Here is a 26,669-nt window from a genome sequence, read left to right as displayed (position 1 = left end):
AGAGATGGGGATCCTGTGCCTCATCCCCTCAGATGCCAGACTCCAACTCCCATCAGCCCCTGCCATCATGGCCAATCATCAGGGCTGATGGGAGCTGGAGTTCAACATTTGAAGAGCCACAAGGTCCACATGGCTGCCTTAAGGCAACCCACCCACTGCATGCATAGAGTGGTGCCCCGCAAGACGAATGCCTTGCAAGACGAAAAACCCGCTAGACAAAAGGGTTTTCCGTTTTTCGAGGTGCTTCGCAAGACGAATTTCCCTATGGGCTTGCTTCGCAAGACGAAAACGTCTTGCGAGTCTTGTGATTTTTTTCACTTCCCCCCCTTTTTCTAAGCCGCTAAACCGCTAATAGCCGCTAAGCCGCCAATAGCCGCTAAGCCGCTAATAGCGCTAATCCGCTAAGCCGCTAATAGGGTTGCTTCGCAAGACGAAAAAACCGCTAGACGAAGAGACTCGCGGAATGGATTCTTTTCGTCTTGCGAGGCACCACTGTATTTCAAATTGTTTAATATGTACAGTCAGGTCTTTCCTCATCTCAGACTTGAGTGGCACTGTCTTAGTTTCGTTACACAACCATATTCCTCCAAATTTCAGCACGGTACAGCATATTTAATGGCAGACTGTGTTTTACTCTTTCTGTATGACTGATTGTGCAGGCATGTACTGAACTTGCACTTATGATATACATTGCTATCGGCAAGGAAGCTTGGTTCTCAGCCAGGGAATGTTTCTCTTAGTTTTCACCGTTGTGACAAAATATGAGCTGGTGTCCTTTTGCTCAAAGTGGAAGGCTTGTTAGGTTCCTGTGAGTTCAGAACACCCAGGGTGACCAACCAGCAACCTCAGACTTTTTCAAAAGATTCTATATATTTCTGAAATATGAAGCATTAACGGGAAATAGACTGTAAAAGCAGATCCAAATCACGCTCAACTGTCCATTTTTGTGTGAAGATAAATTTACTCTACAAAAAGCCTTGATAGAGTGCAGGCGGCTGTGGGATTGTCAGCGACTGGCTTTAAAGCTACTGAGCTGTAGCACTCCTGTTCAATTTATATTTAAGAGGCAATGATTTTCAGTTCTAATGAAAGCAATAAAGGTTTAAAAGCAATGAAAGAACCGGTGGGTTGTGTTGCCTGAACTTCCTGAAGTGGCTGGGGGGGGGGGAACAGTGATATGGGACAGAATTTTCCACGAAAATTTTGCCAGTGCTGTATTTTTCCACGGGTACTTTTTTATTTCATAAGTTCGTCATTAACAACGAATGGGTGCCGATTGCAAATACAGTGTTAGGCAAGCTTGGCAGTTTCAGAGTTGTTAGCTTTGTTCATTAAAGGCAAGTAAAATAAGCATGCCAAGTTAGATCCCTCCCTACGGCACAAAAAAATATTCCAATGCAAATTAGCCCACTTGGCCTAGGAAATTTTCTAGTCAGAAAATTTTCAAGAAGGTCCACGTCACTGGGGAGGAAGAGAGTCAAGAAGATGGGTGGAGAGTGAAGCGGGACTATTCAGAAAGTGGGGTTGCCATATATCTTTTTGTGGTATGTTTGTTTGTGGCAGGTGAAAATTAAACAGGTATAACTCTTCATTGTATCTCCATCCCAGGAAAGACCATAATGTTCATATTTTTTATTGAAAGGAGTCCTGCCAGCTGATATAGTTGACATTCCTAGAAGATGGTGGAGGAGGAACTCGCCATATACCCCCCCTCCAGTCATCCCCAATTCCGCAAATGGAAAAAAGTGGCCTACATTCATGGATCTGCTTAGGGCAGGGATGGGGAACCTATGACCCTCCAGTTGTTGCTGGACTCTCAACTCTGATTAGCCTTCACAAGCATGGCCAACAGTCAGGGATGATGGCTGTTGGAGTCCCAGCAACATCTGTAAGGGCCCGGGGTTCACATCTCTGACTTGGGGACACAAGAAGGAAGATGAGGCAAAGATGAGGAGTAAGGACCAAATCCTCTTCTTCTCCAGCTCTTACTTCCACCCGCCTCCCTTCATCTGAGCTATTCTAAACTGTTAATAAATAGAGAGGAGGGAGGAGATCACCTGGCCTCAACACATGCAGCAGAATGAGGAAGAAAAATCCTGAGATGATAGAACAGATGGAGGTGTGGAATTGCATTATCAACCTTTCCCAACCTCCAGTCCCCAGATGTAGTCCAACAACGTATGGGGGACCCAAGGATGGGAAAAGCACATACAAAGAAATTCATGGAAATCCAGTGCTAGCATTGTAGAGAGTGCAACTGGAGTAGAACTCTTCTTCATTTTATTTTATTTGCAGTATTTTAGGGTTTTAACACGGCACACCTCCACCTGCATGCAACTTGACTCCTGAGCAGGCCTTATGTTTAGACCAGGAGTCTCTTTGGAAGTCAGGGCTGGGCTGTCTCCTTGCTGCAAGGCTCCTATATTTTAAGGCTGCATTTAGTGTGCCAGCTTTGAATCCGTCAGCGTAAATGCTAACTTGTCAGTTGTAAATGCTTACTTAAGCAATGTCTTTATTAGGAACATATTGGCAGAGACGCAAAATAATATCATTAGCTACCAAGTGCAACATTTGCAGTGTTCTATTCAATCTTGTACATTTCTAGTAGATCTTATGGTTTTTAAAAGTGATGTTGGCTTCTCTTGCCATGTCATCAGGAATTATTGGGGTGGACGGAGTTTTGTTTCTTGGTATCCTGCAGTTTTATGCACTTTGTGGTCGATACTTGCTTGCTCTTGTCCAATCAACCTCCATCCATTTCTGCTTTGGGCAAAATCAGAAATCCTGATACAGGAACTCGAAGGGAATTTGCTACCTGGAGAAATTAGAACAAGCCTAACGGCTATCTAGGCTCCTAAAGCAGAACAGCTAAGAATGGAAAAGTCAATCACCAGATAAATTTAGTGTTGAAAAACAGGTGCATGTATCTGCCTCCCATGGTCTGGACACCTTAGTCAGAACTATCTGTAGCAATAGGCTGCATTGTCTTCTGTTGCTGGGGAAAACAAAGATTACTGTATTTTTCGTTCTATAAGACGCACCAGACCACAAGACGCACCTAGTTTTTGGAGGAGGAAAACAAGAAAAAAAAATTCTGAATTTCAGTAGCCAGAACAGCAAGAGGGATCGCTGCGCAGTGAAAGCAGCAATCCCTCTTGCTGTTCTGGCTTCTGTGATAGCTGCGCAGCCTGCATTCGCTCCATAAGATGCACACACATTTCCCCTTACTTTTTAGGAGGGAAAAAGTGAGTCTTATAGATCAAAAAATATGATATTTTGTAATGCACTGGAGGATTTTGCTGCTGTGGTGGCAAAGTCTGGCTTCACTCGTTAGAGGTGAAATATATTTCACTAAGAGACGTTTTTCTTTCCCTTTTGTTTTTTAGCAGGCTTGTCAGCCCAGTAGTACCCGTCAAACCGAAAAGTTCAATGCTTAAATCCTCTCTTTGGCTAATGCGTCCCTGAAACTATTGATGCCTATTTTTTCCCTGTCAATCCTTTCAGGAGTTTTTTTTATTAGGTCAATATGTTTATTGGATGTCAAGCAGTATAATATTAGAAACACATGAGTAAAACATAAAGGTGATTCAAAGATATATATATTAAAAACCCAGATACTGAAATAGAGCATTTAAAATTGCTGTGTATTTTAAAAGTTCACCAAGGAACCAGAAAACAAGCTGAGCAGTGTGCCCAGCTTTCTGAGGTAAACTCTTTAAATGTCATGCTAGCTAGTTTCTCAAGAAATGCCCTAAGGATGCTCTCAAGTGCTTAAATAGTGTTAAAAGCTCTCTTTTTTGGGTCTGCCACAAGCAGTTTAAATTGGCATTTATTACTTTTATAGAGCATGTAGCTCAGTCTCCTGTAAAGAGACTTGCTAATAACTGGCTGCTTTCTCACACTAAAAGAAATGAGGAGAAAACAGTTGTGCCACAGAGAAATATGGGGGCACCCCCCCTTCAAGCTCTTGACTTTAGTTCCCCCTGCCCCCAACACTACTTCCTTCAAATGCCATTTTATAGAAGTAAACAGCTGAGTAGGGAAAACCAAGGCCCAGAAAAAAATTGGGAAAAACCATGTTGTGTTATAAGCCAGATTGTGTTTTAAGCCAGTAATATGTACACTGCCTGAGTTGCTGTGAGTTGGGGGTGCTAATTGAGCAGAGCTCTGATCTGAAGCTCTTTTTCTCCCCTCCCACATTCACAATGACCGCCTGCTTCTTTTTCTATTTTACAGAAATTCTGCAAGTTATTTTCTTAGAGGCACTTCTATGACGTATGCCATTTTCATACTAAAGCCATCACCTACAAAACCACAGGGAAGGAAGCCAATCCATTTTTAATTCTCAACCCCGGTCAACTTTTAAAATGTCTAGCACAAAAAAATCCCTGCATCTATATACTTCGGAAATTTTGCAGGTTTCTTACATAGAATCATAGAATTGTGGAGTTGGAAGGGACCCTGAGGGTAATCTACCTGTAGTACATGATACCTAGTGGTGTCTCTCTAATATATGCAATTTTCATCTAAATTGCTTCACAAAACAATAGAGGGGTTAAAATAAATAAATAAATAAATCCAAAACTGGCAAAGGCTGTTCTTGCAGAAGAAACTACTGCTGGTGTCCTTCAGAAATTTGGCTTTGTTCCTTCCCTCAGAGGGGGCTGCCGTTTATGAAAGTTTTGTCCAATTCAGCCAAAAAAGAAGAGAGTTATTGATTACAGTATTATCTAAAAGACAACAATTGCATTTTTAAGGGGCCCAGCAACAACAGCAACAAGCCATTGCACTGTTCTTCTGGAATTTCTTAGGTGTTATGCAATATAACAAACAAACAAACAAACAATTCCAGCCATTTTCATCAAATTCTATCAAAAAGGGGGAAAATGTAGGCATTTTTTATTTCTCCATAATAGTAAATGGGGGATTATAAATGTCTTGTTCTGCCATACTGGGTTTCGAACCTGAGCTGAATCAGGCAACCTTCAAATGGATGTGAGGTGAATTGATCTGTTTTCCTGAGGTAAATAATGTAGTTGGTGCATACTCCCAGTTCAAATGGAAGCTGGTGTTTCCAAGTCGTAAGACATGTTTCAATATATTGGGATGCTGTAGTTGGCAACATATCTATCACAGTTACTGCATATAGGTAGGCAGAGTCCCTTCTCAACTGTAGCAACCCAAAAAGCATATTCCTGTTGCTTATATTGTTTAATCTGTAATACCTTTTTTAAAACGTTCCCTGGCTTTTAAACCACTTTTTACATATATCTAAAATACTGGTAGTGTTTTTTAGGCACTTTTAGTGCATTTCTAATTGTTTTGCTGTGTTTTAGTGTAAACTATCCTGGTATACATATTATGCAGGGCAGTTAGTATATATAAATCCATTTTTAAGAGCTGCCCATGAAGAAAGAATGGGCCATGATAAAGAGACTTAGTGGTTTTTAACGGTAGGTGATGTTGCTGCGTTGTATTATTATTCTATATTATATTGTATTGTGTTATTTATGTACATCGTTTAATTTCTGTGAGTTAAGAATAGGACTGGGATAAACTGTGTGTGCTGTGCCTGTATTTTATACAGTTTGTATATGATGTTTGTTACTGTGTGGTGTGCTATGCCTAATAAAGGATTTTGAATTGAATATATAAATCCCTGAAATAAAAAAACACCATACTGAAACGCCAGTATGTGGAACTAGTTTCTGTTTCATCTATGATTGTATGTTTTAAACACAAACCTATGAAAGATCACATTGTACAGTGTATGTTGCAAAATTTGTCAGATAAAACAAAGAGTGCATTTCTCCCCCTGCTTACTGACCTGCATTCGGATTAAACAAAACACCCTTGTGCCACCCTTCTTGGCTGTGTTATAAAATACACACCTTTTCTGGCATGGATATGAAGTTCTGTGTTAAGTTCTGGAGAACTTAAATGATAAGGCTATCTCAGTGTTTTGGAATCTTTGAGTGCCCCTTTATAAGAGTATCACTCTTAAGAGGCTGGAATTATTTGCCTAGTCTAGTGTTTACATTTCCAGACAAAGATGTATTGAAAAATAAAAAATCAGTTCTTTTGGGGGAATAGCATTCTGTGTTTGTTTCCGTAAATTTTGCAACCAGGCAGTATCCGAGAGAATCATTATAACTGGGCTGCCATTATACTCTCTCTCAGGGGTCAGCAAACTTTTTCAGCAGGGGGCCGGTCCACTGTCCCTCAGACCTTGTGGGGGGCTGGACTATATTTTTTGGGGGGGAAACATGAATGAATTCTTATGCCCCACAAATAACCCAGAGATGCATTTTAAATAAAAGGACACGTTCTACTCATGTAAAAACACCAGGTAGGCCCCACAAATAACCCAGAGATGCATTTTAAATAAAAGGACACATTCTACTCATGTAAAAACACGCTAATTCCTGGACTTCCCGTGGGCCAGATTTAGAAGGCAGTTGGGCTGGATCCGGCTCCCGGGCCATAGTTTGCCTATCCATGCTCTACACGTAATATTTACTTTGGATGCTAAAACTGAATTGGCAAATCAGGTCCCTTATTTCTATGTGGCAACAAGAACACGTACCCAGGGTCGTCTTTACTCAGCGGAGCAAGGGGTGTGGGGCACCCTGGTGCCGAATTTGGGGGACACAAGGCACCCCCCGCTGAAGTCGCCTAAGTTCTTAACTATCTACCTGTTATGAAATAATAAATAATTTTGATCAAGCTAGAAAAACAAAATACATATATACCTAAGTATTACCAAAATGTATACTTATTGTTTCACTAAAGGACTTTTGACTTTGTGCGCTCATTAACCAAAGATGTGCTGTGCCAGTGATGGCGCTTGTCATTCTCAACGGCGCCATACACATGAAATTAACTAAATTTGGGGGTGCTGGGCGGATCTTTGCACCCTGGTGGTGCATATGCTAAAGACGGCCCTGCGCGTACCTTTGGGACTTTATAAGCACAGACCCTGTGCAGACATTCAGCAAGTGGGAAATCTAGCAGTTGAATTCAATGGGGCTTCCTCCCAGGTAAGTGAGCCTAAACTTAAACAGGCAACTATCCATGCCTCCCCATTGTGAAGTTAATGTGAGGAATTCCTAAGCCATTTCTTTCTGGACTTTGATTACGATTTATGCCTTGTGGTTCCAAAACATTTATTGGTTAGTAAAGCAACTTGTCTTAAATCTGTTAGGAAGGAAGATGTCTGCATCCTGTCATATAAAGGAGATTTCATGGAGTAAGTCAGAGGGATGTCTGGTTGACTTGGATGACGGCAGCCCTGCAAGAAATGATTGGACAGGTATGTTGCTAGCATCCTACCTTCTTAAGCAGAGTTCTGATTGGAATCTGCTTGATAAATGTGTGGCTTATTTTATTTTTTAATTGAATTTATATAGTGTCCTTTACCCGGAGGTCTTAGGGTGGTTCAGAGAACAAAATCAAAATAAAAACAACATATTGCACCTGGTATTTTTAGTTAATGTAAGGGAAACTGAAGTATCTTGACAAATTCAGAATATTAGGTAGAAGACTATAAATATAAAGTCGCTATACTTAACTTCATTTTCTTCTTTTTAACAGATGACAGAGAAAATGAACTGGAGCTGAAGTCCCATTGGTCTGAAGAATTTAAGCAACGTGTCCCTGGAGCGTTTAAGACCAATCCTTTTTGGAATGTACTGTCAGCATCTAATCCTTTTTTAGACGACGTAGCTCAGTCAAACAACAGAGAAAAAAGTGACAAGCACATATCTATCTTAAAAGAAGACCCCTATTTATTTTTTAGAGATCTAAATAACAGAGACTCTACAGCTTCATCTGGAGACGAATTGAATCTTGATTATCTTTTTCTTCGCAAATCTTCCAGGAGATCGGCAAAATCTCGGAGTGTTTCAGATCTTTTGGATATTGTAGGGACTAAGACATTTGAACTCCCTAGCACGGCACCGTCCAACCATATCCTGCCTCCAAACCGTGAACCTCTTCAGAATGATCGTGAAGCCTATAAGACAGCGTGGTTGAATCAAAGGCAGCTGGCCCGATCTTGCCTGGATTTGAATGCAATAAACCAGAGTCCGGGATGGGCCCAAACCCAATCTGTAGAAACCCATATAGCTTGCAAAGTGAGTCATGAAGGCGGCTCAGTGCAGCTTCCTGACTCGGAGATTGCGGTTCATTTCCCTGAAGGCCACGTAGCCTTTGGAGAATTCCAAGAGGTTGGCTTGCAGGCAATCCTTGACTCCCCACCATCACTCAACCATGAGTTTTCTACCACTGTGAGCCCACTGATTGAACTGACATTAAGTAACCTCAATACCACAGAAGCCATTTTGCTCGAAATGAAAATTGCAGCCGAGGTGAAGAAGGACCCTTTCAGTCAGGTTATGACTGAAATTGTATGTCTCTGTGGTTTCACCAAAGAGGGTCCGTTTGAAAGAATAAACAACTGTTACATCTATAAAGATACTGTCCAAGTCAAGCTGACGGACCTAAGTCACTTGATGTACATTGTGGCTGTAGCCCAAACCAATACAGTTAATTCACCTGCAAGCGCTTGGGAGTATATACACAGAAAGCTCTCGGTTGGGATTTATGGACCCAAACATATCCACCCTTCTTTCACAGTTGTATTTGCCCTGTTTGGCCACAACTATGTTCCAGAGAAACTTACAGTATGTGACATTAAAAAGGGTGGAAAGAGCATGCCCCCAGTGGTTTTCCAGCTCTGGGGAAAGCATACATTTGCACTTGAGAAGCCACAAGATCTCAACGTTTTTGTGGCCTCTTGTGACCCTGATTTTGAAGTGAAGGAAGAGGATCAGAGGAAAGAAATTAAAGAAGGGATACTGAAAGGGGGCGGAGAAGTGATTCACCAACACTTCCCATTTTCTATAATCAACAGAAGGAAAATACATCTATTTGTCTTCCGCGTCCAGGTGAAAGTCCCAAGCAACAACGTGGTGTGCCAGTTTTACATCACAACCCCTGAGCCAGCTCCAAAGCCATTAACCGGGGTGTTCAACAAGCCAAACCGATTAGAAAGACACAAGGCGGTCAACTCTGCGCCACTGCTGTCGACACCAACAATTAAATATCCAGTTTTTCAGGACAAAGCTTTACACGTTGCCAGCTATGGTGTAGCTTTGAAGACAGTGTTGCGTCAAAATAAAATTGACTACTTGCTGGAATATTTTAAAGGCGACACAATAGCGCTTCTTGGCGAAGATAAGGTGAAAGCCATCGGACAGGCTAAAATAAAAGAATGGTACGTGGGCGTTCTTAGAAGAAAAGTTGGCCTCGTACACTGCAAAAATGTCAAAGTGATAGCCAAAGACCAAGTTATGGATATTGATGATAGCACAATCACAACCAAAAGCCTTCTTGAGCAAATTGCTTTACCTTTTAGAAAGCTGACTTATATCTACGCAGCAATCTTATCCACGGTATCGGAGAAAATGAACAACTGGAAAGCTTTAGCTGATGCCCTTGGATTTTCGAACATGTCTTTGGATGCTTTCAGTGATGTACAAGCTGACAAAGAATCAGAAAAAGTAGCCTACGTTGTGAAGAAGCTCAAGGAAGTCTGCCACGATAACAGAAATACAAGGCGTTTCCTGTACGAGCTGTCTGTTGTAAGTACTGCTTGTTAGGCCACATTCACACCAAACATTTGACCCCCTATTCTCACAGAGCTACTGTACATTTCCCAGAGTTCCCTGGGAGGGAGGATTGACAGTTAAATCACTCTGGAAATTGTAGTTCTGTGAGGAAAATGGGGGTCTCCTAGCAACTCTCACCACCCTTAACAAACGATAGTTCCCATAACTCTTTGGGGGAAGCCATGACTCTTTAAAGTGCTTTAAATGCATGGTGGGGATGTGGCCTTTGTTTATGTGAGGCCCAAATGAGCAATAATTGTCTTAGCTAATTTGTTGGGATTATGGTTATCCTTCTCCACCTCAAGGCCTGTAGGCAGGTGACAAGACGGTGATTCAGCAAAGCTATTTTAGTCAGAAGAATGGCTTTGTTAGCTGTGCGAGCTGCAGCTGCAGTGGAAACGGTTAAAGTTCTTGGAAACGGTTAAGGTTCTCTCACATGCTCCTTTATAGGCTTTTTGGATCCTGACCAAGATGTCTGAAAAAAGCTGGTTGTGAAAATGTTCACTTAATGTTGAAATTATGTAGAAGCTGTGGGGCAAAAACACTGTTGATCACTGGACTCTCTAGTTTTTTATCAACTTATAAGAGCCTGCCTTGTTCCTTATGAAACCCTGGAAGTGTGGGAGCCAACAGAGTGTACTTCAGTTGTTGTTAGACTGTAACTCCCATCATCCCTGACCATTGGCCATGTTGTCTGGCTGGGGTTGATGAGAGTTTGAGTCCAGTACACTGGGGAACCCAGCATGGTGTAGAAGTTAGGGCAGGCATAGGCAAACTCGGCCCTCCAGATGTTTAGAGACTACAGTTCCCATCATCCCTGACCACTGGTCCTGTTAGCTAGGGATGATGGGAGTTGTAGTCCCAGAACAACTGGAGGGCCGAGTTTGCCTATGCCTGAGTTAGGGTGTTGGAATAGGATCTAGGAAACAGGGGTTCAAATCTCCACTCAGCCGTTAAGCTCACTGGGTGACCTTGGACCAATCACCAACTTTCAGCCTGTCTCACAGGGTTGTTGTGAGAATAACATGGAGCCATGTATGCTACCTTGAACTCCTTGATATAAATACAATAATGGAAAACATGATGTTGGCTACCTCTGGTGCAGTCCACCTTCCATCTCTGGAAAACATAAATGCCAGACAACTCTTCCTTTATCCCTATGGTAGAATTCCTGCCATAACCCTTCAAAATCCTAGGTGGAATTATTTGGGGGACCTTAAAGATAGCTGTGCGACCTGATGATCAGCTGATGGGTGAGACACCTTGCCCCTTTGTAATGAGCCAGAACCCTTCATCCTGTGATCTCACCTGTCAGCAGCACTGGCATTGCGAATGCTTTCTAGCTGGAACTGAAGTTCTTCCTGCACCTCAGCACTTTGCTCAATGTAGAGCTGCATTTCCCAACCTGGTGCTCTCCAGACATTGTTGGGCTCAAGCTCCTCTTCACCCCAACCAGCATAGCTGGTAGTCCAGCTGCACCAGGAAGCCCGAATGCAGAGTGCTGTTCCCCCTGAAAGTTGTTTTGAAGGTGTCTCCCCTTACAGTGGTACCTCGGGTTACAGACACTTCAGGTTAAATACGCTTCAGGTCACAGACTCCACTAACCCAGAAATAGTACCTCGGGTTAAGAACTTTGCTTCAGGATGAGAACAGAAATCGTGCTCTAGCGGTGCAGCGGCAGTGGGAGGCCCCATTAGCTAAAGTGGTGTCTCAGGTTAAGAACAGTTTCAGGTTAAGAACGGACCTCTGGAACAAATTAAGTACTTAACCCGAGGTACCACTGCATCTGGGTTTCCCCTGACTTTTCTCATTGCACAATTGTAGCTGCAAGCAATCTTCCTCCATAATGAAGATTTCTCCTTAAATTTTCAGTATCAGCCTGATAATTGCATTCAGTTAATGTATTTATTGGTAGAGAAACAAGAATCGTTACTGTAGCACTTTGGTTTGCAAGGAAGTGAACTTAAAGGGTTTGCCTGGCAGCGTTGCAATGGCTTTACGGTACTTTCTTGTACTTGAAATAGCTAGTGTAATAGCTAGAGGGACTATTCTTTCTCTGTTGACTAAGGGATCAATCCTATTTTGTTTATTTGTTTGCTTATTAAATTGGTATACATAATATGCAAGAAGCTGGCATAAAGCAAGCTAGATCGAAAACTCTGTTCAAGAGCAGGGTTACTGCTGGCTGAGCCTGACAGAGGGAAAGGAAACCTTTAGAAAAGGATTTCCCATCCTTTTTGCTGGCTTAAGGGTAAAGGTAAAGGACCCCTGGATGGTTAAGTCCAGTCAAAGGTGACTATGGGGTTGTGGTGCTCATCTCGCTTTCAGGCCAAGGGAGCCGGTGTTTGTACACAGACAGCTTTCTGGTTCATGTGGCCAGCATGACTAAACCACTTCTGGCACAACGGAACACCGTGACAGGAACCAGAGCGCACGGAAACACTGTTTACCTTCCAGCTGCAGTGGTACCTATTTATCTACTTGCACTGGCATGCTTTCGAATTGCTCCGTTGGCAGGAGCTGGGACAGAGCAATGGGAGCTCACTCCGCTGCGGGGATTCGAACCGCGACCTTCCGATCGGCAAACCCAAGAGGCTCAGTGGTTTAGACCACAGCGCAACCTACACTGGGTTACCACATCATGTGACCAAGCGAATAGGCTTAGGATCCAGCTCTGGTCCCGCCCCCAGAATGCCCCTTCCTTAGGCCCTAGGCTGGCTAAAGATATGTTGGGCTGGGCCTCAGCAGAGACAGGATGAGTGAGACATGCCCTCATTTAAATATATGCTCTCCCCAGCTTGAGCTCAACACACTAAGGTCCTTTCACGGTGGCTCTCTATCGAAGTCATAACAAAACAAAACACTGTCAACACGCACCCTTAAAAAAAACCTTGAAAACAAAAAACCACAGCAAGTCAAACAGAAACACTCTGACACACAGGTCTGCAGTCTTCACACTGCAATTCAACAAATAGGGATCCAAACCTAACTTTAGCAGGAGGGAGTTCCACAGATGAGGTGCCACAACTGAGAAGGCCTTTTCCTTAGATCACTGCAATATATCCTGTGGTGGGATCCCAAGGAGGGCCTTCCCGGTAGATCTTAAAGTACATGCTGGTGGATAATGGGACAGGTGCCCCTACAGGGACCCAAGTCATTCAGAGCACTGTAAGTTATCAACATGACCTTGAATGGGGCCCAGTACTGTACTGTCAGTCAATGCTGAACCATTGTTCAGAAAAGAAGCATAGCTCTAGCATGGTCAGTGATTACAGTATTTCATTATTGTGTGTCCCACCCCCTTGTTTTTGGCTGTTCTTATTTTACCTGTAAGCCACCTAGAGTCCCTGTCAAGGAAAAAGGAGATGTAATAATGATGATGATGATGATGATGATGATGATGATGATGATGATAATAATAATAATAATAATAATAATAATAATAATAGACATTGTGGTCCAAAGCATCTAGAAGGCACCAGGTTGGGAAATGCTGGTTTTGGACATAAGCCTTTCAAATCTTAGTCCTATTTCTGTGATGACATGTTGCTCATTAGCAAGTTGCCCAAAATAACAGAAGCCCTTTAGCTTAAAAATAGCAAGCACTGGAAGTCATGGGTTTTGTCATTGTCAAGATATATATACTACCGCTTAAGGACTTCTCACTAGTTCTCTGCAGCTGCAATTTTAAACATGGACTTGCAGGTAAAAGTTATGTCTCTTCCTTCCAGCTTCTTCCCCGAGGCTACATTTTCAGGCTCATTATACAGGTGTAGTTCTCGGTAAAACTTAAGTACCTTTTTGTTTTCTTTTTTACAATGGCAGCTTTCTGCCAAAGAGCTGCAGCATCTTAAAGGCCTGAGAATATAATTGATGCATATGATTGTACAGTGGTACCTCGGGTTACATACACTTACAGCCGCTTCAGGTTACAGACTCCACTAACCCAGAAATAGTACCTCAGGTTAAGAACTTTGCTTCAGGATGAGAACAGAAATCGTGCTCTGGCGGTGCGGCAGCAGCAGGAGGCCCCATTAGCTAAAGTGGTGCTTCAGGTTAAGAACAGTTTCAGGTTAAGAACGGACCTCCGGAATGAATTAAGTACTTAACCTGAGGTATCACTGTACATAGGATGGAGATGGTGTGGAGATGCTGCGTGGGATCAGGCCAGCATATGATCTGTTATGGTCGGTATTTGCAGTGTCCACATTCAACCTATGCAGAAACACTTTTTGGCTGGCCTCCTTGTGAGGAAAGCAATGTTAAAATGGAGCAGCTTCTATGAATCCAGTCTTTCTGTGTTTCTTCCTGAAATAACCACATTAGAGGATCAAGTTTCCATCTTGGTGTGGGATATGCAGCTGTCCCATTCTGGGATCGAACCTGCAACCTTGGCGTTATCAGCACAACGCTCTAACCAACTGAGGAAATGGGAGTTTCAACAACCTCTGGAGAGCCAGAGATTCCTACTTAAACCTTGCATAATTGGTTAGTTGTAAGCTACTGTGATTTTCTTTTTAATGGTAGTACAGTCATACCTTGGTTTTTGAACAACTTAGTTCTCGAATATTTTGGCTCCCGAACGCTGCAAACCTGGAAGTGAATGTTCCGGTTTGTGAACTATTTTTGGAAGCCGAACGTCCGATGGGGCTTTCGATTGGCTGCAGGAGCTTCCTGCAGCCAATCAGACGCCTCACTTTGGTTTTCAAACATTTTGGAAGTCAAACAGAGTACCGGAACGGATTCCATTTGACTTCCAAGGTAAAACTCTATATAAATATTGTAAATAAAACAACATTTTAAGGGCAAAACGGAAGAGATATTTTCTTGTCTCAGACGGAATGCCATTTGTTTTGTTCAGTTTTGGGCCAGCAGAGCAAAGCGATTGTATTTACATAAACCTGAGCATTTTAAAAGGATGATCAAGTAAAAAGAGCTGAGAGCAAGAAGTCATCAGTTCCTGGCTTTTCTTCTGTAAAAAATGATTATACAAATGGGCCACCATACCCATATACATTTCTTTTCCTAAGCAGATTTTATCCTGCTGCAGCCTAGTTCTAAAGTAATTGCTCAGGATAGAACTTTCAGTAATTTCAGCCGCTCTTTCCCCTGGCTAATGACTATAGGCAGGACTGTCCTAAATATCTGTAATTAGGAATAATGAGTAAACTCTATTATTGATTATGTGGTCCTAAGACTGACATTTATATAAAACCATACTCTTCTTTCTGGGAACAGTATGACATTTTTGGCAGTATAGGGATAAATCTGGAAAAACTACCATAATTAGTTCAGATTTCCTTTTAAATCTGGCTCCTAGGCTAATTGTTCTAGGGAAAGAATTGATACAGATTCACCAGGGGTTAGTAAAATTGGTAACAATTATTCCAGTGTATCTATTGTTTTGCTGCCAGACGCAAGATTCATAAAGCCCTACTCAACTTGGAGCCAAAAGTACCTTGAAGACCACCAGATTTTTTATACTCTGCTTTGATCACTGAAGCCTTCAGATGGGGCACATTTTGTGCCCCCGCCCCTTAGATTTAACAGGCCTTTACCAGGGACCAAGACTTCTGCAGACCCTGCTCTGTGGAACTCCTTGCCCCATGATCTTTGTTTGACAGGAGTCACCCCTGCTTTAATAATAATAATAATTTATAATAATAATAGTTTATTATTTATACCCCGCCCATCTGGCTGAGTTTCCCCAGCCACTCTGGGCGGCTCCCAATCAGTATTAAAAGCAATACAGCATTACATATTAAAAACATCCCTGAACAGGGCTGCCTTAAGATGTCTTCTGAACGTCAGGTAATTCTTTATCTCTTTGACATCTGATGGGAGGGCGTTCCACAGGGCGGGCGCCACTACCGAGAAGGCCCTCTGTCTGGTTCCCTGTAGCCTCACTTCTCGCAATGAGGGAACCGCCAGAAGGCCCTCGGCGCTGGATCTCAGTGTCCGGGCTGAACGATGGGGGTGGAGACGCTCCTTCAGGTATACAGGACCGAGGCCGTTTAGGGCTTTAAAGGTCAGCACCAACACTTTGAATCGTGCTCGGAAACGTACTGGGAGCCAATGCAGGTCTCTCAGAACCGGTGTTATGTGGTCCCGGCGGCCACTCCCAGTCACCAGTCTAGCTGCCGCATTCTGGATTAATTGCAGTTTCCGGGTCACCTTCAAAGGTAGCCCCACGTAGAGCGCATTGCAGTAGTCCAAGCGTGAGATAACTAGAGCATGCACCACTCTGGCGAGACAGTCCGCGGGGAGGTAGGGTCTTAGCCTGCGTACCAGGTGGAGCTGGTAGACAGCTGCCCTGGACACAGAGTTAATCTGCGCCTCCATGGACAGCTGTGAGTCCAAAATGACTCCCAGGCTGCGCACCTGGTCCTTCAGGGGCACAGTTACCCCATTCAGGACCAGGGAATCCTCCACACCTGCCCGCCTCCTGTCCCCCAAAAACAGTACTTCTGTCTTGTCAGGATTCAACCTCAATCTGTTAGCCGCCATCCAACCTCCAACCGCCTCCAGGCACTCACACAGGACCTTCACCGCCTTCACTGGTTCTGATTTAAAGGAGAGGTAGAGCTGGGTGTCATCTGCATACTGATGAACACCCAGTCCAAACCCCCTGATGATCTCTCCCAGCGGCTTCATATAGATATTAAAAAGCATGGGGGAGAGGACAGAACCCTGAGGCACCCCACAAGTGAGAGCCCAGGGGTCTGAACACTCACCCCCCACCACCACCTTCTGGACACGGCCCAGGAGGAAGGAGCGGAACCACTGTATAACAGTGCCCCCAGCTCCCAGCCCCTCTAGACGGTCCGGAAGGATGTTATGGTCGATGGTGTCAAAGGCTGCTGAGAGATCCAGCAGAACTAGGAAACAGCTCTCACCTTTGTCCCTAGCCCGCCGGAGATCATCAGCCAGCGCGACCAAGGCAGTTTCAGTCCCATGGTGAGGCCTGAATCCCGATTGGAAGGGATCCAAATGGTCCGTTTCCTCCAGGCGTGCTTGGAGTTGTTCAGCAACCACCCGCTCAATCACCTTGCCCAAGAATGGCAGATTTGAGACTGGGCGATAGTTGGCCAAATTGGCCGGGTCTAAAGATGTTTTTTTAAGAAGCGGTTTAATGACCGCCTCTTTCAGCGGGTCTGGGAAGGCTCCCTCACAGAGGGAAGCATTCACCACCCCGCAGATCCCATCGCCCAGCCCTTCCCGGCTCGCTTTTATCAGCCAGGATGGGCAAGGATCAAAGAGACAGGTGGTCGGTTTCACTCGTCCAAGCAGCCTGTCCACATCCTCGGAGGTAACAGATTGGAATTGATCCCATGTAACAGGACCAGACAGAACTCTAGACAGAACTCTTTCTTTCAAACGTCTTTTAAAAACTGTTCAATCAGGTCTTCAGAATCTTTTTTTTTTTTTAACCAACTAATTTTTAATGATATGTTCTTTTCGCTTTGGCTATTTTGGCGTATTGTGTTTTTAATCTTACACCTTGCCTTCTTATAATTTCTACAGGAGTGTGGCTTATAAATATTTAAATAAATGTATTTATGTGACTAAGTAAAAACGTACTGTAAAGGAGGACCTGTTGAAATCAATGGACTTAAGACTGCATTCAAATAGCATTTCATTCAGTTTTCATGATGATTCCTTACCTAATCGTTTCCACATTTTATGTGATCTTTCTCCACATGTAAAAAAGCCACTTCTGGAACACTAGTGGAATACTTAGCATAAGTTTAAGTTCTCGTTTCCGTATTGCTTCAAATAGTTGCACAAGCTGGCTATAATTAATTGTTATTCATGGTTGCTTGAGAACATAATCATCAAACTTGTGGTTGCAGGCCCTGCTGAAGCTGGATTGCCAAGGATTACTTGCACGCATCACGCAAGACACAGTCATTTTTACGTCTGCTGTGAAGCTTGGGAAAGGCTGGAGAGAGCTGGCAGAAAAATTAGCACGACTCACAAAGCAACAAATCGAAGCTTATGAAACTCCCCACCGGGGCACAAATGGAGATGTCCCTCCAGAGGTGAAACTTCTCTCACTTTCTTTCACTCTGCTCTTTTGCCACCAGAGCTTTTTAGGCTAAATACAGACCATTGTTTTTATAACTGAAATAAAATGGCATTGCTTGCCATGGGATGTATGTGTACACATTCCTTTTGTCCCACCATTGCTTCTAGTCAAACAGGTTGCATAGGTTTTCTGAGCACAATTCAAAGTGTTGGTGCTGACCTTTAAAGCCCTAAATGGCCTCGGTCCTGTATACCTGAAGGAGCGTCTCCACCCCCATCATTCAGCTCGGATACTGAGGTCCAGCTCTGAGGGCCTTCTAGTGGTTCCCTCACTGCGAGAAGTGAAGTCACAGGGAACCAGGCAGAAGGCCTTCTTAGTAGTGGTGCCCGCCCTGTGGAACGCCCTCCCATCAGATGTCAAGGAGATAAGTAACCATACAACCTTTAGAAGACATCTAAAGGCAGCCCTGCTCAGGGAAGTTTCTAATGTTTGATGTTTTATCGTCTTTTAATATTAATATTATAATACTTTATAACAATATAATAATATAATAATATTATGTTGGGGAAACCCATCTGGATGAGCAGGGTATAAATAATAAATTATTATTACTATTATTATTTCTTAAATGATATAATACTTGTCAAACATGGTGAAAACAGAATTGGTCTATACACTCTTGAAACTGTCTCTCTTCAGTCCTAAACATCATTCATTCTCTCTCTCTCTCTCTCTCTTTCTCTCTATCTCTCTCTGTCTCTCTGTCTCTCTGTCTGTCTTACTGTTATGTGTCCAAACTTTCAACCTTAATTATTAAATTCTTGTCTGTGTTATAATAGCATGACACAAAATTGTTCAAAGTCATTTCTCAAAGCCCACCCAAAGAGACAAGGCTCATCAAGTTGATGGAGACCAAATATTGAATTAAACATTTAAATGGCTTCTCTAGAGAATTTAAATGGAGACATCCTGAGGGTGTAAGTGTAAAGATTCATTCTTCAATGTAAAGTACCTAAGCCTGCAGTCCTGTGCATATTTTATTTAGGATAAGGTACGCTGAACTCTGCTGAGTTCTGAGTAAGCGTGTTTTGGATTGTTCCACATCTGTCAATGAAGCTATATAAAAATTTCCATTAACATTGCCCTTTATCAGCAGATGATTTTGGCTTGGTATCCCAATCAAATATTGGGATGAAAATGTGTAGATATTGTTGGAGGACAATGACAGCTAAACTAGCAAGTCACATGAATGTACAGTGGTACTTCGGGTTACAGGTGCTTCAGGTTACAGACTCCACTAACCCAGAAATAGTACCTCAGGTTAAGAACTTTGCTTCAGGATGAGAACAGAAATCACTTGGCGGTGGCGCGGCAGCAGTGGGAGGTAAAGTGTACCTCAGGTTAAGAAAAGTTTCAGGTTAAGAATGAACCTCCAGAACGAATAAAGTTCTTAACCCGAGGCACTACTGTATATTGCAGTGAATAATCCAAACAGGAAGCAATGCAAAACTTTGAGCATTTCAGTATACTTTGGCTTTCAAATTTTTGTCTGTATGTTGCTCAGCATACCCACTACAACCCACCAGTTCCCATAATAGAGAAGAGGTCAGAATATTATTCACCTCGTTTTTTGAATCTATTTCTTTTGGCTTGTATTTAATTTTGATTGTCAGCCACCTTGGCTTATTCTTTGAGTTACCATATTTTTCATGTAGTTCTCTGATAAGTGACTTGCACTTGCACTTAAATAAGACAAAATAATAAATCCTATAGGCAAAGATAATCTTGGTGAAATCTTGCATAAAGTACTGTTTGTCAAAAAGGGGGGAAAGGTACTTGATTTTGCAGTGGTCCTATCCTCCTCTCTCTTTTTCTTATGGTTATGTTTTTATTTGGAATCATACATCACAAGCAGCCTTAGAAATCTCATATCAGCTGCCACAGTGATATTAAGCTGTCAAGTTAGAAGTTAAATGAAATATTCACAACAACCAAATAGCTGCCTCTTTGTCTGTCAGCATGCAGCGTGCAGGAATTTGATAACTATGTGCACAGTGTTTTCATTTTTCCTGTGTTTATTTATAGCTTGGTCTTTCCCAAAGGAGGGTCAGGTTCTGTAATAGCACTTCTTTCCTTACTCAATTCTTACAGCAGCCTTGTGTGGCAGATCCCACTTTGCAGACGAGATACTCATTCTGACGTTTTTTAATTTTTGTATTAGTTTCACCTGTAGGCTGCTTTCCCACATAAATGTACCCAAAGCGGCTCGCAGTGCTGCAAAAAAATTAAATAAAATGCACATTATTACAATAATAGTTTAATGTGCATTGATTTCAAAACATACATAGTATGATAATCCAGCACACAGTGCTTTAAAAGAGTCTCATCCTCCATGAATACTATCTTCTAGCTCCACTGATGGAGGCCATATAGCCCTGACTACCAGTTTCAGGGAATCACAAGTGAACAGAGTGCTGTTTTATATTACTAGATAATTCATTTTTATATTACTATTAATGAATGAATAAAATTTGTATACTCACCCCCTTCATCTGTAGCTCTCAGGGCAGTTCACAACATAAATCTGCTTCACAGCAGATGATGATTCCACCCAGCTGGGGCTTCTTCTGCAGCCAATCAGGGCTGGGTGGAGTGTCCACCAATCAGGAGGGAGTGCACAGTTAAACGGTCCACTTGGGCTTGGCATGGTCATGGCTAGAGATTAGCTGGGCATTGGGGCGGTTTGCTAGGCATGGCAGCCCTGATTATTTCCCCGAGGGAAAGGATAAAATTCTAAAATGGGCCTGAAAGTGTTTTCTTGGTTTAGGTAGGAGAACAAAAAGCCATTCTGGGAGGAATCAGCTTAATTAGAAACTGGTTTAAAGTCCAATTTTAAATAAAGTTCTTAATTACTCCTGTAAAAGGTTTTTGGCTTATCAGCTTAACCATCAAGCTTAAACCCTCATCATGTGTGTTTAAATTAAATTCCAGTTTTGTTTCCAACATGGCTCATCCTTCCTTTGATCCTCTGCGTGAGGGAGAAGTGGTCACAGGTTTTCCTTTCACATTATTAAAAGTCCTTGCTCCTGGATATTAGCAGTTGCTACCACATACAGAGAATCTCAGACCTCAACAGGTTGTTTTAAAGCACCCCAAACTCTGTCACATTCCCTATCTTTACTGAGGGAGTATACCACAACTATGTCTTCCAACACCCCAATGTCTTTACAGTTCACGCTTGCCGGTTACACCTGGAGTAGCCAACCTGGTTCCCTCCTGTTGCTGTTGGACTCCATCTCCCATCATCCCCAGCTAGCGGGTATCATGGTTAGTGCTGATGGGACCTGTAGTCCACCTGAGGGCACAGTGCTGGCTACTACTGTGCTGCATAGCAGTACATAACACTGGCCAGGTTTGAGGCATAGGTGGGCAAATTGCCCCCTTGCCCTGGTAAGCCCCATAAGCTTAGCAGACAGCACTGGGACAGCAGGAGTTTCTTTTGGACAGGTCTCTCCTGCAAGCAAATCTGGTCTTGAGCATCGTTCATGTAGTAAGCAGAAAATACAAATTCAGGTTCTTCATTCAGGTTTTCCAAACACCGCTAGCTGTGATCACTAGCTCACAAGCATTCTGAGACTTTAAAAATAGCACTTGCTTATTCAGTCAATCTATATGAGCGGACACTCCTATTACACGACTTCTTGCCATTCTGCATCTCCTAATTGCTGTTAAGTAAAACAGTGGTAAGAATGAATTGCACTCCACCCTGTCTCAAATCCTTGACTTTCACAGACCAGGCTGAGTTTGCAGATCTAGGAAGCCCCCTTTGTCTCTCTTTAATTTGCAAATCAAGCTTAATTGAGAACATTTGATCCCAAAGCTGCAGGTTCAAGGTTATTTTTACAGTATCTCTGCATTTTGAGAGCTTGACAGTGAGACTGGCGTTCTGGCTTCTTTACTGTTGGTGCTAAACTTGCTCTCCATCTGTGGTTTTCAGATTTACTTTAAAGATAGTATGTTTTTAAAACAGAAGTTTCTGATGGAGCATAATTTTTAAAAAATGACTTCCATAATTATCCATTATTTTCTGCTGTTCTGATTTGCCAGTGTTTATGTTTGAAATTTTTAAACAAAAATGACCCCCTCCAAGAATAATACAGCTTTCTGTTTGCCTTTTTGTTATCTTCTGTGCTGTTTTTTTTAAAACTTTGCCGTTGCACCTTCCAGTAGACATCTACAAAACGGGAATAGTTTTGTCTATGCAAGGCTGCAGTGACCCAGTGCTCATTATGAATAACTGCTAATTCCTAAAATTGTTTTTCCCTATTATCAAAGATAATTTCTGGGTTGCCAGAGCTTGTGATGTCCATATGTTTTTAGTATTGCTAAAAAGTAGTTGCAGGCCCCCTCAGCTGGTTCCTGTACTTTATGTGAGATACATGTTGAGAAATTTAAAGTACTCCTTTGCATGAGTCAGAATGTTGATCTTTTTAGCCCAGTAATGTCTCTCTGCCTCCCCAGTTCTTCCTTGATGAGATCTTATCTAGAGATACTTCTGGTTGAACTTGGGACCTTATTATTGCTCTCCTTTCCAGTTCAGCTTCTTTTAAATTTTCCACAAGGAGTGATGACCTACTTTGGGAAACTGCACTAGAATTTGAGCTGCTCGAGTAAAATGTTAACATTCATTGATCAATGACCATATTTGGAATTTAGAAAATTAGCTGCTCAGCGATCCAGGTCCAACTCAGGGGGATTTCATGATCGATTCCATTTCATTAATTTCATTATTGAGTACAATTTAATTTAAAGCATTTTTATCCGTCTTTTTCCATTAAAATGTTCAAGACAGCTTACAATTTTTTTTAAAAAAGCAGAACAGTTAACGAGACCCGCAAAAAACCCACACCAGATCAAATATACCGTATTTTTTGCTCTATAAGACTGACTTTTCCCCTCCTAAAAAGTAAGGGGAAATGTGTGTGCGTCTTATGGAGCGAATGCAGGCTGCGCAGCTATCCCAGAAGCCAGAACAGCAAGAGGGATTGCTGCTTTCACTGCACAGCGATCCCTCTTGCTGTTCTGTCTTCTGAGATTCAGAATTTTTTTTTTCTTGTTTTCCTCCTGCAAAAACTAGGTGCGTCTTGTGGTCTGGTGTGTCTTATAGAGTGAAAAATATGGTAAATGCTTTACACAGCATTCAAAATTTGTCTGGTGCCAGACGTATTCTGCACCTGGCTATCAGCAACTTGCGACCAAGTGAAGATGCCTAGGCGCCTGATTTCTCCACCACTTGGAGGTGCATGCCTGGGGATCCTTGGATCTTGACTGTTTTCACACACTAACAGCACAGCCTGTAGAATTCCATCCATGATATTTCATCTGCATGATCTGAACAAATTTCAGGACCCAGAAAGTTGTACTGCAAAATACAACTTGCGAGCTGTCCAGCCTCCAAATGGCAACCAGGAATTCTGTTTTGGTGATTGTAACCTTGGTTTAAGGAGCCGTTTGGTGCCTATTTTATATATCTGAATTTATAACACTGCCTTTACATTAATCAACTTAAAATATAATGGCAAGCAGCCTAAATTATAAAAGAGGAGCCTAAAAAACAAACAGACCACCAATTTAATAACTTCATAATATATGAAGTTCACACAAACAGTTTTTCAAGACAGAAACAAGGATAAAATGGCCTCCTAACCATAAGGCTCCTAATCTGAGGCAAAAGGCTACCAGAGAGAAGAAGAAACTAATTTTGTGATGTGTAAATGCAAAATGATAACGAGAGAGTGGAGAATGGGGACTAGGTTCATCAGCAGAATCTTTTGGAGGGGATCTCAACTTAGAACAAAAATCCAACCAACCATAAATGTTATCTCCAGATATTCCGCTGTTTTCCAAATGCCCCTCAGATCCAAACGGTCCTTATAAAAAGAGGAAGAAAGAATTGTCTTGGGGCTGACGATTTCACTAGGGATTTAATGACTGGTAAAAATGAATCCATTAATTCCTTTCAACATGCTGGGGGGGGGGGGGTGGAGATACTTTTTTTTTTTTAAAAAAAGTTACCTACTTAATGATATGAGGACATGTTTGTTTAGAGCTGACTGTATGTTTAGAGTTATAGTAATATGATAATAAGTATGGGGTACGAATGAGAATAGTTAACTGGGGTATGTCTAAGTTATTACTGTTTTAAGCTTGTGACTTTAATGTTATTGTTCCTGCCTATGGATTTTAAAGGGTTATGTATTTTACCATGAATCTGTATTTAAAAATATAGTAAGCCACTTTGCTTTTTGTGGAATGTTCTCCCCAGGGAGGTTTGTTGGGCGCCTCCATGATATATTTTTAAGTGCCAGGCAACAAGATGTAAATGATAATAATTGATCCCCGGTATGTTTTCAACTTCAGATGATGTGGAAACCGGCGTATGATTTCCTGTACACCTGGGGAGCTCACTATGGAGACAGTTACAGAGATATGTTGCAAGACCTGCAGTCTGCACTGGACAAAATGAAGAATCCTGTGACCAAACAGTGGCGAGAATTAACCGGAGCTCTGATTCTAGTCAACTGCATGGAGGTTCTCCAGGCAAGTGCTTTCTCTAAGATGGATGAAGACTAGAAGTCATCTAATTTAGAAAGGCGCCGTGGAAATTATCTTCCTGAAACACAAAGCAGTTAAATGAGAGCATTTGCATCAAGAACCGTTTAGCTCCTCTGCCTGTGAAAATTATGCCTATTGCTTCTGGCTTTTATGGGCTTAAGCTTTTTTAAATGAAAAGATCAAGTCATTTATTTTTCAAGCAGGACCAGTTTTCCCTTGCTTTCCTTCATACCCGTGTCCCTACAACAACATGTCTCGAAAGGTGTTCGTGTACAGCAGTCGGAATCTGAACAGCCTTGCAGTGGGCTGCACATTTTGGGGGGTAGTTTAGTATGGGAGGAATTTGATCTGGGCAGCAGTTACTTTACTTATTCAAAGCGTTTTACCTAGAAATTGTTCCATATGTCTGCTATTGTCATTTCTGAGAGAACCAGTTAGGGAAACTTTGTGCACTCCTGTGAATACATGGTTGCTCTGAGGTAATTGGGAAAGCTGTTTCCTCACATGCAGAAGGTAAATATATCCTCGAGTACTTTACTACAGTAGCACCTCGGCTTACGTTACCCTTGAGTAACGCAAACTTTGGGTTGTGAAAGTGGCAAACCCAGAAGTGTTTCGCCACACGTGCATGTGCAGAAGCGCTCTACCACACTGTGTGCATGCGCAGAAGCAGTCTGCCGCTACTCGCGCGCATGCGCAGAAGCAGTCCCTCTGGTTATGGAAACCTCGAGATCCAACCAGAGCTCCGGAACGGACCCCGTCCGCAACCAGAGATACTACTGTATTCATTGGGTGTTTGGATTCCAGTGGAAAAGGACTGTCTGAAGGTCTCTCTGCCAGGTATCTGTATTATTGACCCATGTTTCTTCATGAAAAAGTGGTCTGTCCCCTTTCTGGATGTCTTGTGCTATTCATTTCCCCCAGCGCACCAGCCTTATCTCTCATCCCCAGGTAATGGTAGCCCCACCTCCATCTTGCTGTGACCTTGCCTTCTTACTCGGCTCTAAAGCAGATCCAGAATTGACATTCTGGGACAGTGGTGACATATTCTTAAGGTCAGTTCTCTGCTCAGTTCTCCACTCCTCAGGGCAAATGAAACGTACAGTAGGCGCATAATTGTTACGGAAACTGCCCACTGGCATAGGAACCACAAAGCAATCTGCTCTGCTGCTGTCATAGTTTCCGAACTTGTATCCATAACATGGTGGTTCCAACATCCACTTCTGACTATCAGGCTCTGCTTGATACCCTTTACATCATGATGACAAATGAAACTGTTTTTAATGATTTTAAAAAAACAGTTGTCTGCATCCACCCAGGTACGTCCAGAGTTAGATATTATTTTTGCACCATTGCATGTGTCAAAAGTTTAATGTACAGGTACAATTTATTCACATTTTTTTTACCTGCTGTGTTTTATTTGTGTGGGCTCTTAAGTTGGGCAGTCCTAGCTTACAAGGGTCAATGGCAGCTGTTGAATCACTGACTGCCCTGTTAGCCACTACCTCTTCTGTTTTTTGTTTTTTTAATTCAAGAGGTACACAGCAGGGCATTAGGGACCAAATGTATTTGCCATTATTTTTGGTTTGTGTGTTCTTTGATAAAAAACCTGTTCCACTTTTGTTTCACTGTAGTAAGAGGTTTTTTTTTGGGGGGGGGGGGATATGCATTGAGATCATGTGTGAGTAAGAAGGCCACAGGCAGTCATTAATTTCTCACTGCCTGTGGATGTCTATAAAAAGAGACTTGAGAAAAATAAATAGGCTCTAAACCTCAGTGCCATTTGTACCTTGACAATCTTACCACAATCTCAGCAAAAATCTTAGTAGTGTGAATTAATGTTGCAAGAAATGTGGCAGTTAATCATACCTAATAATTCTAATATGTCACACCCAAAACTGCAAAGAGAGAAAATTTAAGAGTTCATTTTTTTCAGTGGGAGGCACTCTGCATAGGCCCAGTTCAGACATAACAATCTCAGACCATTACACTGTGGTTTATCAGCCATTGAAAAGCCTGTGCCCGTGTGGTTGCTCTTTGAATCTCCACTCCCTCATGGTCCTGGCTTTGTAGCTTAATATCACGGCTTCTTTGAACCACAGTTTCCTATTACATCTTATCTCAGAATTGATGGTTGAATCTCTGCTTGTCATGGTTATTACATCTGCACCAGGAAACTGTGATTTATCAGGAAACTATGGTTTAAATCAGCCAAGCATGAAGGGAAGGGAAGGGAGGGAGTGTGCAGGTTGATGGCTCATTCTCAGACTGGTGAGCCATGGTTTGTGGGACCAAGGTTGCTAGTTGAAGCTTGCCCATAGAAGTGAACAATTCAGCCACTAAGACTGTTACTC

At 42.4% G+C, this 26,669-nt stretch overlaps 1 protein-coding gene across 1 annotated transcript in view; it reads left to right on the top strand.

The window, feature by feature from the left end:
* Window positions 1-25,937, top strand: part of MACC1 (MET transcriptional regulator MACC1) — a 30,186-nt gene extending 4,249 nt beyond the window's left edge. Inside the window, exons 2-5 of the mRNA XM_081882027.1 lie at window positions 7,205-7,312; window positions 7,594-9,644; window positions 17,525-17,713; window positions 24,121-25,937. Coding sequence (XP_081738153.1) covers window positions 7,213-7,312; window positions 7,594-9,644; window positions 17,525-17,713; window positions 24,121-24,333 — 2,553 coding nt within the window. The 5' untranslated portion in view covers window positions 7,205-7,212 and the 3' untranslated portion in view covers window positions 24,334-25,937. The remainder of the gene's footprint in view (window positions 1-7,204; window positions 7,313-7,593; window positions 9,645-17,524; window positions 17,714-24,120) is intronic.
* Window positions 25,938-26,669: the final 732 nt, after the last annotated feature.

The sequence above is a fragment of the Podarcis erhardii genome (genome assembly GCF_964252035.2).
Source record: "Podarcis erhardii genome assembly, chromosome: 12".
Classification (NCBI taxonomy): domain Eukaryota; kingdom Metazoa; phylum Chordata; class Lepidosauria; order Squamata; family Lacertidae; genus Podarcis; species Podarcis erhardii.
The sequence above is the reverse complement of the archived record's forward strand: the minus strand, read 5'-3'. Positions and strand labels throughout refer to the sequence as shown.